Below are 14,308 nucleotides of genomic sequence, written 5' to 3' on the forward strand. Positions count from 1 at the left end.
AAAGTTACCACAGTGCTTTATCCAGGTAAAAAGACAACCACTTTTGTGACTTTTAACCCAATATTTAGGCCTCAAGAGCCTAATTCAGAAAATATGTACAGTATGTAAACAAATGCCATTGGAGTGCTCCAAGGAGCATAACCATGTGTCTCACTCTGAAAATCTCACTCCAAGTAAATGTAATTAATAAATAAGAGTCAGGTGTGTGCAAACTGAGGCTTCCCTGGTTAAAATGCATCATGACCCCTCCTTCACCCGGCACACACAGACTAAAGACACTGTTGTTGTCAAAACGGATTTGCATCCAGCTACAGTTATTCAATCATTCATCTAGTTATATTATATTGCATACTTATTGTATGATATCACCGCGCTCCCAATGGCATTAAAGATCTCATCTCATCAGAAGCCTGAATCCTTTTCAGGCTTGAAATGATGGTGATGAATGAGCATTCGATAGTGAGGACAGCATTAGGGTCCCGGCTAATCGTGTAACCTGTCAGTTGCAGCAAGGGAGATTGATGCAGGAACAATATGGGGAAAGGACCTGTGCAGCTGCTGGGGGACACAAACCACAAGGATGGTAGGATAAGAGGTAGTAGGATAATTTTCGGTGGTAGGACAATTGTAGTGAACGTGCAATTCAATTTTGTTGCAGTCAGTAGCTTAAACTGATTCCTTTATCCTAATGTAGCTGTTACTATGATATCTAGTTGAATGGCAAATATGTTTTATGACAAGCACGAGTAGTTTATGTAATAGAGACATTCTCCTCACAGAAAAACTTGAGAATCAAAACTGAAATCAAATGTCTTCTCTTTCTGCCTTTGGGGTCTAACCTCAGCTGAAGGCTAAAGAGCTTCCATTTCTAACTAGATTATAGCAAAGTCAGCAGGGCTAAAGTGCAAGACACCAGAAGCAGGGATGCAATTGGCAAATGGGAATGGGTCAAGTCTGGGGTGAATCTTCAGGGAGGGTGTTTTCTTAGATGGGTTTCTATCAGCATTCTCTTTCCCCAAAGGTATCTAAGGAAGGGCTTCCCACTGATATCATGACAGGAGAGTTGCACCTTATCATACAATTATCATTCCTGCCAGTTTCCAAATGTCAAATGTTCATAAACAAAGAAAACATTTAAAGAGGGCCAATTCAGCCCCTTAATCTTTTTATTTTATTCTGGGCCTTGATGCAGCAACTAAATTCATGTTTTTAGTGTGAAATAAGCTATTTTAGCTCCTCTCCCCTTAAGCCAACTTTCTTCTCATTGGCTGCCCAGTTCAAACAGAAGGGTTGATCATAAGATGGGTGGGGATGAACGGCTGTATTCGGGTCATTCCTACTATTCGGTGCCATTTCAGTGTGATCACTCTTCATCAAAAAATACAAAATTTTGAATTATTTTAACATTTCATCTAAAAGAGGGATTTTCAACCTATAAGAAAAATGTATTGGTCCAGCTAAGGATATTATATTATAATATTTTTTAAAATCAAAGTCTTTACCCATGACGTGCCAAATGTCCACCCTGTTACAGGACATTCAATTTTCTATTAATAACTGTTTTGAATACACAGTTATAGTAATATTTACATTTTCTAAAAGCTACAATGTCCCTTTTTAAAATCTGCAAGAAAATTTCAAGGAAGTATTTTAAACAAGCATTATATTGAAAGAAGACAGGTTCAGTTTTAAGACACAGTGTAATTTCAAAAGATTGTTTTTAGATTCAAAGGGAATATAAAAAAAAAATTGGCTCCATTTTTAAGTAACTTAATTTTGCTGATTCATTCCCTCCCAATAACCAAAGAGACATGCATTAAGTTTGTTGATTTGATTTAATTAACAAAAGAAACACACAGGTAACAGGGTGGACAGAGGAGAAACAGGGTGGACAGGAGGTAACAGGGTGGACATAACATCAGTGACAAAAAATACCACCTTAAAGAAACTTTGAACACCTTCACCATGCCCGTCCAACCAACACAGGTAGATACATGTCCACATTAAACAAGCAAATTTTCACTGTACACCCAACATAATGAACATTTTTCTCACACATTTTACCTATGCAACAGACCAGCAACTCCAGTTTTTTTCAAGGAAATCCCACACTTTCCTCTCCAGCTGAACTGACCTCTTATTCAAAGGTGTTGGTTCTTTCATCAGACACACAACCTGGTCATCCCTATACCAGGTTATGTCCTCACATGGACTTGGCCAGTGGAACTTGTTGGTCCCGTTCTTGTGCATGCATTTCACTTTAACATCCTCTTCAACCTCCAGAATGATTCCTGGGTAGGGTTCACCATCGTAGTTGATAATGCACCACTGACCAATATGATCTTTTGTGATGTTCTCAGGCCGGGTTGGTCCCTCAGTGCAATGTGGACTTGCCTCTTGACTAAGGCTTATCTCCTTCAGGCCATAGCATTCACAGTCCAGTACACCTTTGTCTGCCTGGCAAAGGCAGGTTATGTCCCTGTATTTTATTGTTCCTGGAGAGAAACTGAGTACTTGGTGGATTTTCATGGTTCCTTTGACAGGCACAAGTGTCGGTCCATCAATAATTTCTTTTACTTTCCTCTCAACATCATCTTCTCCCACAAAAAAAAGTTCCACTGAAGTGCCCATGTCTCAGCTTGTGAAACATAGCTTCTGCGTTGGGGATATCTCCTCCATGGCGGACAATTGTGTCAGCTGACCTTTTAAGGGTGGCTCCAATACCATCTGGAGCCCCCTTTCCATGGCTGGCCTCAAAAAAGTTCCAGCTGATGTTTTTGAACCCTTTTTTGAATGGCTCTTTTGAGAGCAGGTAAAAGTTGCCCTTTTGTTTGTATTGTGTAGCTGGACCATCGCTGAAGACATGGAGGTGTTTGATAAGAGGGTATCTTTCTCTGATCATGTCTAACACAGGGTCAAGATGGGCCCATATCGCAGGGGGATCATGCCGCCTGGAAGGTGAGATAGAGCAGAATGTTACTGGTGACTGTTCAGCTGCAGTGTACAGTACTCCAGTATGTAGGGTTGCCTGCTGGTGTGACCCTCCGAAGTGGACTGCTTGTACTTCTTGAGAATACTTACAGGAGTAGTTCTCACTAAAATCTACATGTAGCAGACATTCATCGTTTCTCAAATTTTCTCTCAGTTGTCTGTAGGCCCTATACTGCCATCGGATATTAAAGACGTGCCGCCTAAATCTGAGTAGTCTGTCATGAAATTCCCCTGCAAGTGCATCCTCTGTTGTCATGACAGTTGTCTTCACTGTAATTGTTGACTTTTTACCAGATACCTCTCCATCATTTAATTTTTATTTCTCTTCTAGAGACCACTTGGTAAAGGCTATCTCTGTGCTGTTAGGAGGTCTCAAGAGTGTGTGTGTTGTACTGAAACAGTCTTTGCACTCACCGTATGCACAGACTTTGGATTTAGCATCACACATTGTTGCATCTACCATCTCTTCAATGTGTTTTGTTGCTGACAGACCTTGGACGTACAGGGCATTGGCCATGAACTGTAAGTTCTCATGTGTCCTGCACTGACAGGTTTCACGATTAGCTTCTGTGGGCACCACAACCCAAAATGGTCTTAAGGTGCAGAAACAAGAATATGAGACCTGATGCTCAGTTTCTGAAAGAAACTTATGGTGCAGATTCTTCAGTGAATCAGTTAGCAAACGTTTCTGTTTTTTTATTTTCTTTTGAGTTACAGTTTGCTTTCGTCCTGTTGTCATCCGACTGACGTCATCTCTTAAGAAGAAGGCCTTTATTTTCTGCTTGCAATCAACCCAAAAACTAAACTTCTATCATCTTACGTCCCCCCTGTTACCATGTGTCCCCCCTGTTACAGTGCATAGCAATAACAGGGGTGACGGTAACAGGGGGGAGATTTTATGCTAAACTTAGCCATTACTACTAGTATGATGAACAACAAGCTAGTACATGGTGACCACTAAGAACCATTTTTAACATGTTTATTAGCCATATTATAAAAATTACAAAAAAAAATTTGTTTCCACTATTAATAAGCGTAACAGGTTGGACGTGTTATGCTTTGCCACATTACAAAATCTTGCTAAAACATTGAAAAAAGGGTTGATTAAAGAGTGGTACTTACTCGTCTTCTTCTTGAAAGTTTTCCCTCCAAAATATGTTACATCCGGGAGTGTCATGTGACTAAAAGAATAATCAGGTGATGTGTTCTATGGAATTCTTATCAGAGTAACAGGGGTGACAGTTGATTCAGGGACACAACATTTTTTAAAGATTTTAAGTATTAAACATGCATTAATAATAAAAAAGAACATTTGATGAGGAACATTAGAAATAAGCCAATCCAGAAATGATGAAAAATCTAGATTTTTTTTTTTTAAGTTATATTTGTAACTGAAGTCGAGCAAGCATGACTGGGGACATAGTACTTTAGTGACTTGTGCTAAAATAAAAGTAATTTACTTTTAATGTATTTATCCTGTGTATATATCAATGTGTTCTATGGTAGAGGGGGGTTAAACATACAAGAAAATGGTTTAGAAATAAGCATTAGACAAGTTTTACACTAAATATACCATATTATGTCATTAGGACTCAAATGGCACCGAATACTAAGAATGACCCATTCATAATTTAAAAAGGAAAACCACAATAGGTCCCCTTTAACTGTATTTGATTTTGACTTTACGGGGGGAATTTTAGAAATGTTTCATGATAAAAGTCAAAAACTAACTAAGCTAACATGAAAATGATGTCAACTTGTTTTTTTCTTATCAGGCATCACAGACTTGGAAGAGGTGTCTCAGTTCCTGAAGGAGGGGATCATCATGAAGGACTTCAGCCACCCCAACGTTCTCTCCCTGTTGGGTATCTGCCTTCCGCCAGAGGGCTCACCCCTGGTGGTTCTTCCGTATATGAAACACGGCGACCTGCGCAACTTCATCCGTGATGAGGGACATGTAAGGGCCCACATATAAGCATGTTGCAAATTTCTGCACCAGAACTTTAGTTCATTTCAAGACACATTTCACAAGTTTGATGATGTGCAACAAGGTGACTGTAATTGATTCTTCCAGAACCCAACAGTTAAGGACCTGATGGGCTTTGGGCTGCAGGTGGCCAGAGGGATGGAGTATCTGGCCAGCAAGAAGTTTGTCCACCGAGACCTGGCTGCCAGGAACTGCATGTGAGCTGGCATTTACTCATTTAGCATCAAGTGATGGTGTTTTAAATATAAAAAGGCACAACACAGCAGAAAATAGAAGTAAATACAGGTGGGAAGAGACAGAATCAAGAGAGCAATAAAGAGTAGAATAAGTACCTTATAACAATGGCAAGTAGAAAATAGTCAAAGAAAATAGTACTATAATACTATAATTAGTATAGTAATAAGTTAATTATTTCAGTTATTGTTAAAATGAAGTAAAAAAGGCATTTCGTGTTTTCCCCGACAGGCTGGATGAGAGCTACACAGTAAAGGTGGCAGACTTCGGCCTGGCCAGAGATGTTTATGACAAAGAGTATTACAGCGTTCACAACAAGAGTGGAGTCAAGCTGCCCGTTAAATGGATGGCTCTGGAGAGTCTGCAGACGCACAAGTTTACCACCAAATCAGACGTGGTGAGGACTTTTTAGCAGTGTTTAACTGTTTACATCAGAACAACAAGTATGTCATTAAAGGGATAACAATGAAACTCTCTCCATGTAGTGGTCTTTTGGCGTATTGCTATGGGAACTCATGACCCGCGGAGCTCCGCCGTATTCTGATGTGAACTCCTTCGACATCACGGTGTTCCTCCTGCAGGGGAGGAGGCTGCTGCAGCCCGAGTTCTGCCCTGATGCCCTGTGAGTGTGCGCACATACAGTATGCAGAAGTTAATTTAAATGGAAAACCAGTGCGAGTACAACATTTCTTTTCTAAAGGCTTCTTGATTCTGATTGCTGAGCACTTGTTGCTGTGGTATGTGAAGTGCTGACCCATTAGTGAAAGAGTTACTGGAAGTGTTAAGAAAACCTTTTCTCTTGACACAGTCGAGTTTTTCCAGTTTTCTTTGGAACAGTTCACATTGGAACTGCTGCCAATCACTTGTCAAACCAGGACTGTTTAGACTGTTTCAAGCAAACTTACCTGAAACTCTTAAAATAACAAAAGAAAATCCTTTTTTTTTTTTTAAACTCAGTCATTTTCAGCAAAGCTCACTTAACACTTGCTCTTATCCATTAAACTCTGGCCTGTGAAGCAAATGCCAAGAATGATCTCATACATCCCAGATAACATCATAAGGTGCATAGTGTGTGTGGACGTTAGAGGGGAATGGGAGTGTTCAGGTGAGGAGGCAGAGGCCCAAATTTCCCAAGCTATAAATTAAACAGACGTCAGGAGATGATGCACATCTGCAAATATTTGTGCAATGTTTCATCCACGAGTGTTCACAGGATGTTTTGGGTCCCAGATTATGGCAGACTCGTTAATAAGGAGGTGTTAGTTCCTGAAGTCTTAACATTCAATTGTTTTGGGGGGTTTTATGGTTATTTTGCTTTGGTGCAAATAATAAAAATGGATATTTTAGAGCTACAATATAATAAATAAAGTCATTACACCAAGAAAAAATATGCAATAACTTAACCAAAGTCACATTCAAGATCTCCAGAACTGACTAAACTGCTAGGATTGCTGGGAGCCCACCACTTATTTGCTGGGCCACATAACAACAGATCACGTGATTTGTCCGCCCAAAAAGATGTGTTTACAATATCTATTTATATTACAGAAATATCAAACATTGCAAACACCTTCTAATGCTTTTTTTGTAGCAGGGGCTACACAGTTCACGTTTCCCGTGACCAAGAATTCACCTCTTGTGTTTGTAGAAAGAAATGCCTCGTCGCTAATGGACATAAATAAACAGCAATCAGACTCGGTACAGAACAATCACTAAGTGTTTGTGTTTGCGCAATTTTTTTGGGCTGCCCTCATACACTGGTTTTCTAAATTGGCACTTCTTCAAAAAAAAAAAATAAAACAACTTTAGAGAATTTGTAAAGTAAGCATTTGTCTCCAATTAGTGTAAATTAATTTTCCTCTTTTGTAGAGCCCAACCATTACATCATATCATGGCGGATATTATGAGTGAATTTTGGCCTCTTACAGACATGTATAAATAAAAACAATCAGAAAGGTCCTGTGGGCTGTTTTGATATCTTGTCCATCACATAGCTTATACATATAACAAACATACATACATAGATTTCTTTTCACCCTAGAAATCCTGAATCAGTCAGGCTCTACTGCTGTGCAAGTTATTTCAGAAGCCACATAAACAAAGACTTCTTAGAGAGGAGCAATTACATATAATATACCCACATCAATACAGCAGCTTTTAAGTCTTTACACTCTACATCTCAGATGCTAGCTTTTGACATTTCAAACATTTTGCCAAATCACTGTACAGTGTACAGGTGTAACCACATGGTAATGTCCTGCCTTCATCATGATTTAATGTCTCTCTTCTCTGCTTTTAGCTACACGGTCATGATCGAGTGTTGGCACCCAAAGCCTGAACGACGGCCCTCATTCTCTGAGCTGGTTTCCCGCATCTCTGCCATCTTCTCCAGTTTCAGCGGCGAGCACTACGTCCTGCTCAACACCACGTACGTCAACATAGACAAGATGAGCCCCTACCCCTCCCTCCTCTCCTCCACCGTTTCCTCCTCCTCATCCTCCTCTGAGCCTTCAACATCCACTTCCCTGCCATCCCGCTCCCCACTCTTCTGTCAGGTGGCCCAAGACTGCTGCACCTGAAAAGGGAAAAGGGAGCGGATGATGGATGAGACTCGGAAGGAGGGATGAAGCAAGGAAGAAAAGGTGAGGTGATGAAGACTCTGTTTGAGAACTACTGTATGTATTTGCCAAACACTGGACACTGCATGCTGAGGGAAAACAGACCTTTCACTCACTGTGCATTGATTGTGGCCCTTTGACCTTCTCAAGCGTCACCAAATGACAGTGGTCTCCAAGAACTTTAGGGCTGACCTTTTCAACTTTTGTCAATCTTTTCTGACCTTTCATTGACCCAGAGGAGCAAGAGGTCAAACGTCCTCCATCGTGTACAAGACAACTACAATGCCTCCTTGGAGATTTCCGGTAGACAAAACGGCCATCGAAGAAGCACATCTCAGTGACTGATGCACCCACACACAAACCAGGGTAGCTTTCTACTCCTCTGTGGGTGGCATGTGCTTCAATGAGTGGATGTGGCTCAGACCTTTACTGCATCTGTAATGTGAATGAGTGACAAATGGCCACGTAGTCATGTTATATATAAAAGTCACACCTCCACAAACCGTAAACATGACTTCATGTTACCTGAGAGACAATCTAGCCTGTGCTCTGATGGGTTTTCTGCCTCGGGTGTGTAAACTGAGGCATACTGGAGGTTAGTGGCAGTGTGTAAGTGTACAGTGGGATGTGTACAAATTCTGCTGCCTGTGTGCAGATCACTGGATGCTTTATTTGTGTAATTGTCTTTGGACCACTAGCTTTCTGATGGGTAAAAATTCCCCTTTCAGAAATGTGTTTCACCTGTGGGGAATCCCCAGATGTTTCTGGTGGTGAAATAAAGCCTTTTTTTTTTCAACTTGAAACTTATATATCAAAAAATGAATAAATAAAAATGCAGCTCACTTTGATGTTTTCTTGGAAGTAAGAGTAATAAATGAGAACCGTGCAAGTCCAGGGAGTTTTGTTGTTGTTGCTTACTGTATGTCGAGCATCTGTTTCGTACGGCTTGCATTTTATTGACAGAAAAACTGTGTACAGTGTAGCTGATAAAACGGGTTCGCAGCCACAAGGTTTTTTATCTCACATTTAATTCATTCAATCAAAGCTCATATTTTGATGCCTTGAATAACTTTTAAATTTTTTGTTGTGCTCTGAAGAATCTCAAGTTATCGCACTTCAAAGAGTCCCTGTGTTTGTCTGGCCTCAAAACAGGACTGTCATTTTATCTGACTGTAACTGACCGCTGTATATTCTTTTATGATCGCTCTGTTTTGATGTTTAACAACCCTACCCGTGTATTTGAAAAAATCTGTTGCCTCTTGACTACAAATGATGTACAATTTAGACTTTCTGAGAAGCATGTGATAGGGTTTGATATTTCATTCCATTTACTTCTATTCATTTCAGCACAATCTAAAAATTAGAGTCAGACCAATATGATGCTGGACCGATGTTATAAGCTAATATTAGCTTATTACCAACATATTGGTATTGCTGTGTAGAACCCAGTATAAATTGTTTTTTTGTTTTGTTTTGTTTTTTTACAGTCTGTAATGCAAGAACAAGATACTTAAAGAATTGTAGAAAATTTTCATCCTTTTCTTTCTGTTTATTCTGGAGAGCATGGGTTCGGAGATGCAGTTCTCTCACCACACTGTGCAGGATATGTAGCAGAGTAGCATCGCAGCTCAAGAAATGGTCGGGTTTTGTCTCTGTGCAAGTTGTGTTTGTGGAATACACAACAACAACAACAGCCCCAGTATTATATCTTTAGGTTGTATTTCTGAGTATACTGTATATATATATATGAACAGAAGCATTGAACATTGGTACCTGCCTCAAAGCTTCTCTCCCAGCTAGAGCAAGAGGCAGGGTACAGCCTGGACAGAGGCTGGGCTAACACTATTTTAAATGTTCTGTTCTGTTTGAATGTGCCAGTTAGTCAAATGTATAAAAACGTATTGCTGCATCAATTTGCCATTGTAATTTACTCAAGTCCCTAAATCCAAGTGGTGACATTTGTGATGACCATTATATAACAAGAAATGACTTCTTTTTGTGTTATACTGGAATATACAACTTGAATTTGAATTATACGGTGTGCTGAAATTAATGGAATTAAATGGTTTCCTGAAAAAAGAAAACCAGATTGTCAGAAATGCAGCAGTTTGATTTTTTAATTGGTTAGCTCTCAATTCCAGTAATTTGTCACCAATGGGCTAAAACTTCACTCATGTGGTCAGTGTCCATTTTAACATTGCTATATGTAGCAGATTTTTGTTTTTTGCTTTTACGTTGTTGTTTAAAAAAAAAAATCTGAATGGCCGCTGATATGATTGGGCCATTAATGGACAGTTATGAATGTTTGCTATGACAAGAAAATTGCTGTACTATATTTTTGTATTGATGATGAGCCTCTTCTTCGCTGGGGTGACCAGGGGTGAGTGAATCATGCCACAAACAATGATTAAAACCACTTATATATGAACCACTGCCGTTAGGTAAATACAGACAGAGACGTGTGGATTCGTTGTGGGTCTGTGTGGATGCTCGTTTAGCTTCATTGCTGGTAAATCATCTTGAAAACGATGTTGTACAAACTGGAGCCGCCTCACAAAACTCAAAGACTGCTGTCTCTTAGATCATGTGATTTTCTGATGCTTTGTTTGTTTTTAACACTGTCTGTTCTGTGTGTGTGTGTGTGTGCGTGTGTGTGTGTGTGTGTGTGTGTGTGTGTGTGTATGAATTCGTCTATACAAAAAATCCTGAAGGTACATGTTCCTATGTAATGTCAGTTGAATTCTGTCAGTGTAATAAAGCTATATTATCAGAATTCATTTACTCTTCTTTATGTCCTTTGCTTACCGTTGAGTTGGCCATGCTTTTTTTTTTTTTACTGAACAAACCGTCCTTTGAGGTGAACATAAAACAACCACAGAGAACTGTAATTACTACGCAGGGTACTGCTGCATCATGCTTTCCATATGTAGCCAACATGCAGCTGCTACTGAGTCAAAAATGCTTCCACAATGAACAATAAAGGTATTGTTGGTGAAATCACACACTGTACGCATATTTGAGAAAACCTGTTTGAAGTTTTGTTTTGTTTTTTTAAATGATCCTTAGTTAGGCACAGACAGAATAGTTGTTCTCAAACTGTGTGAGAGTGATACAGTGCCTGCCTTCAATTACTGCCTTTGTTCTGACATTCACCCTTTTTTGTTTCCACTGCCTGTAGGTGACCTCTGACCCCTCAACTCTAGCTTCCCTCTTTTCTTTCACTCATTTTATATACCTAGTCTAGACTTTCCCCCTTCTCTCTCTGTCTAACTGAGGTGACAGCTTGACTTTCAGGACTGGGTAGTTTTGTGCCGTTACACAGCAAATAGTCTCAGTCCAAGAGCCACAAACCTCTTCAGGAGCATCTTCAAGAGATGAAAAGGTTGTTGCTGGTGTTTGACAAAAGTAAATTCGATCTAATCTGTATTCTTTTACTGTGAATTGTGTGCTGACTTAAGCAACATTTTCTTGGTTTTTACTGTTAACTGTCACTTTTAAGTTGTGGGGTGGAAATGACTGAAAAGGTAAAGGTTAGCGGTTCAAAGCTTGGCTACTACAGACTGCGTGTCAAACTATTTGTGGGTAAGTGTGTGATTAGGTGAACAAGGTTTGGACTGAAAAGGGTTTTCAGCTGTATTTTACCATTTCTGATTCCAATGAATCAGACAAGTTCTTAATTAATGTTTGTATTCATATTAGAATCCATAAATCTCTGCAGATGCAAAATAAACTATACTATACTAGCCTCTGAGGTCAAAGTCAGAATGAATGGATATGCATTTCATGATTATTGTTCGTTTTTTTTTTTCATATATATTATTGAATTTCTTGTACATGTGGTTGATGACTGTGTGAAGCTGCTGCCATTAACTGTGTTGATCTAAACTGTGTTCAGATCAAGGAACTGACCTCACAGCTCAGTGTTCACTAGTGGTGCTTGTTTCAGTCATTGAGCAAATGTACTGTTTATAAGGGTGGAGAAACCTGCAGGCTGCTAAGACAGAAGTGACTTGGATGAGTGGTGACACGTTTTCTCCAACTAAAAACGCTACCTCCAGATGAACAGAACCAACTTTTTGGGATGTCTTTAGATACCTTTGCAAATGTCATTTGAAAATACTACTTGTGCCCCAAAAATTATGTTATTGATCAAACCTAACCATTTTCTTTTGCAAAAAAAAAAAAAAGCGTATTTTTCTTACAAAACATTAACTTTTTATTGTATATATGCAATATTGTGACTACAGTATTTATAATGCTGCATTGAAAATGCTAGGATGCAACGGTGTAAATGAATAAGAACATGGTGGCCCACGCGCACAAACACAATGTGTTACAGTGTGAAGAAAAACAAAAGAAAAGCATTCCTTCATCTTTGCAAGATACATTAAGGTGCCGTGGCCTTCAGGGTCTTTACTGCACTGAATGCACTCAGTGACACTGTGTGGGCTTGATGGTGAAACTTTGATTAATTTGTTTCAAACAAACGTACTTGTTGAAAGTAATATGTGCGACTTTTTAAGGCCTACAGCAACAAGGTAGAAGGTGTGGTTTAAAGTTTTTCTTTAGTAAGATGAGTCACACAATCTGTTGTAATATGCCACTGTGGATTTTTACCTCGTAAGCAGTTTAGTCCTATTGTGTGTTTATGCATTTCATGTTTGTTGAAATCGGGGATAAGATTATAGCTTAAATCACTGATTTAATAGTATTATTATGACCATCTATCAATTATACAGAAACAGCAGGACCTACGTTTGCTTAACAGCTTACATGTTGTAAAGTTTTGGGTTTTTCTTTATCTAGCCCAGGGGTCGGCAACCTTTCTGATGGCGAGTGCCATTTAAAATTTCCTCAGAAGTCAATGTGCCATATGATTGCATTAGCAATACATTTAATAACGCTCTATATTAACAGTTACACACTATATAGGACAACTTTATAGAATTATATTTGTTCGCAGATGTTGGCAGCTATCAGCGAATAGTTATCAGCTGTTTTGCAACAAAAAAAGACACAACAGACATAACAAGAACTCCATAACAGCAAATGAACTGTACAACAGAAAATATGAATGCTATTTATGGTCTCCTCACAACAATGATAAGAAAAATAAACTGGGTCAAAATGGCATGTTTGTTAATACACTCTGATCTCTGGTCTCCCACTCAGAGACACATGTCTCCAAGTGTCCAGCATTCAGACGGTTACCTGAGGACACTCATGTGAGAGAAAATCTGCTCACACAGACATGTAGAGCCAAGTACTGTCAATAAGGCCTCTGCAATGTTCTGAAGACAGTTAAACTTGTCAGGTAGTGATGTCCAGCAGGTGAAAATGCAGCTCCATGAACACGCACAGCTGTGGATTCCAGCTGCTTCGATGTTATATGTATGATTTCTATACATTTTACGTCAGATAAAAACTTTGGTTGTAAGCTTCAGATAATTATTTATTAAAAGTGAGAGATTTTAAATGAGAATAAGAAAGTATTTCTTTGTGCCCCCCTTTCCCTGTTAATGCCCTACCTGCCCCCCTGGCAAAACAGTTCATTACTTCCCTTCAACTCATTCATGTCACCTAAAAGGTAAACCTGTTTCTCCATCACCTGTTCAGCTCTGATGATTCAGTAAGGACATCTCCTGGTTTCATCCTCATGTTTCCCTCTCACCACATATCCAAACCGATATCATGACCAGCAGCTTTTACAGCTGTGGCTCCAGCAAACATCAGCTGATACTAGAAATGAATATTAAATAAATTCTAGCAACAGCTGATCAAGCTTAAACATGCTGCTGTTGTTTAGCATCCGGCAGTTTCCTCTTTCTGGCGCAAAGTGGGCGATAAACAAACAAGAGAGAAAAGCCGATCAGCTGATCATTGATCAGTTTCATGACTGAAGTAGCAACAGGAGAGGGAGAGAGAGAGAATGAGAGAAGAAGAAGTAGCTGTGCAGCTAAAGAGACAGGATCAATCCAGCTTTGTGTCTTTTTCCATTCTAGCTGAAGTCCGGGACAAACTGTTCCTTTTCACCTCAACACGAAACAAGTAATATTTTCTCTTAATGCGGGACGATTCCGTGTTTTTACGGGACGGTTGACAACTCTACTAACTAACCTTATGAATAAAATAAAGTTCACTATCAGTAACATCATAGCAACTGAACAGCTGTATAGAAACTCCGTCATGCTAGCTCAGGCAGTACGAGTTATTGTAACAGACTGTAAAAAGTCAGCACAACGAAAATAAACTCCACCTAAACTTGGTTCATATCTGACACAGATAGACTGCAGGTCATAACTTCTTACCTGAAGTTCAGTTCACCTGACACTCGGACTGGCGGCCGCCTCGGGTCTCTCCTCCTCCTGCCTCCCCTTTCTCTCATCCACCTGCTGGCCTCCACCACTTGCTAATGGTACTGAATCTGTGGAAGCTGCCATAGCCACCACCAAACAACCGAGTTATTTTTACACACCGG

General features: G+C 39.6%; 1 protein-coding gene across 1 annotated transcript in view; it reads left to right on the plus strand.

The window, feature by feature from the left end:
* met (MET proto-oncogene, receptor tyrosine kinase) overlaps nucleotides 1–10,603 on the plus strand; it is a 70,136-nt gene extending 59,533 nt beyond the window's left edge. Inside the window, exons 17-21 of the mRNA XM_026174709.1 lie at nucleotides 4,767–4,948; nucleotides 5,066–5,175; nucleotides 5,444–5,609; nucleotides 5,698–5,834; nucleotides 7,512–10,603. Coding sequence (XP_026030494.1) covers nucleotides 4,767–4,948; nucleotides 5,066–5,175; nucleotides 5,444–5,609; nucleotides 5,698–5,834; nucleotides 7,512–7,791 — 875 coding nt within the window. The 3' untranslated portion in view covers nucleotides 7,792–10,603. The remainder of the gene's footprint in view (nucleotides 1–4,766; nucleotides 4,949–5,065; nucleotides 5,176–5,443; nucleotides 5,610–5,697; nucleotides 5,835–7,511) is intronic.
* The last annotated feature ends 3,705 nt before the right edge of the window (nucleotides 10,604–14,308 follow it).

This window comes from Astatotilapia calliptera, chromosome 7 (assembly GCF_900246225.1).
Source record: "Astatotilapia calliptera chromosome 7, fAstCal1.2, whole genome shotgun sequence".
Classification (NCBI taxonomy): Eukaryota; Metazoa; Chordata; class Actinopteri; order Cichliformes; family Cichlidae; genus Astatotilapia; species Astatotilapia calliptera.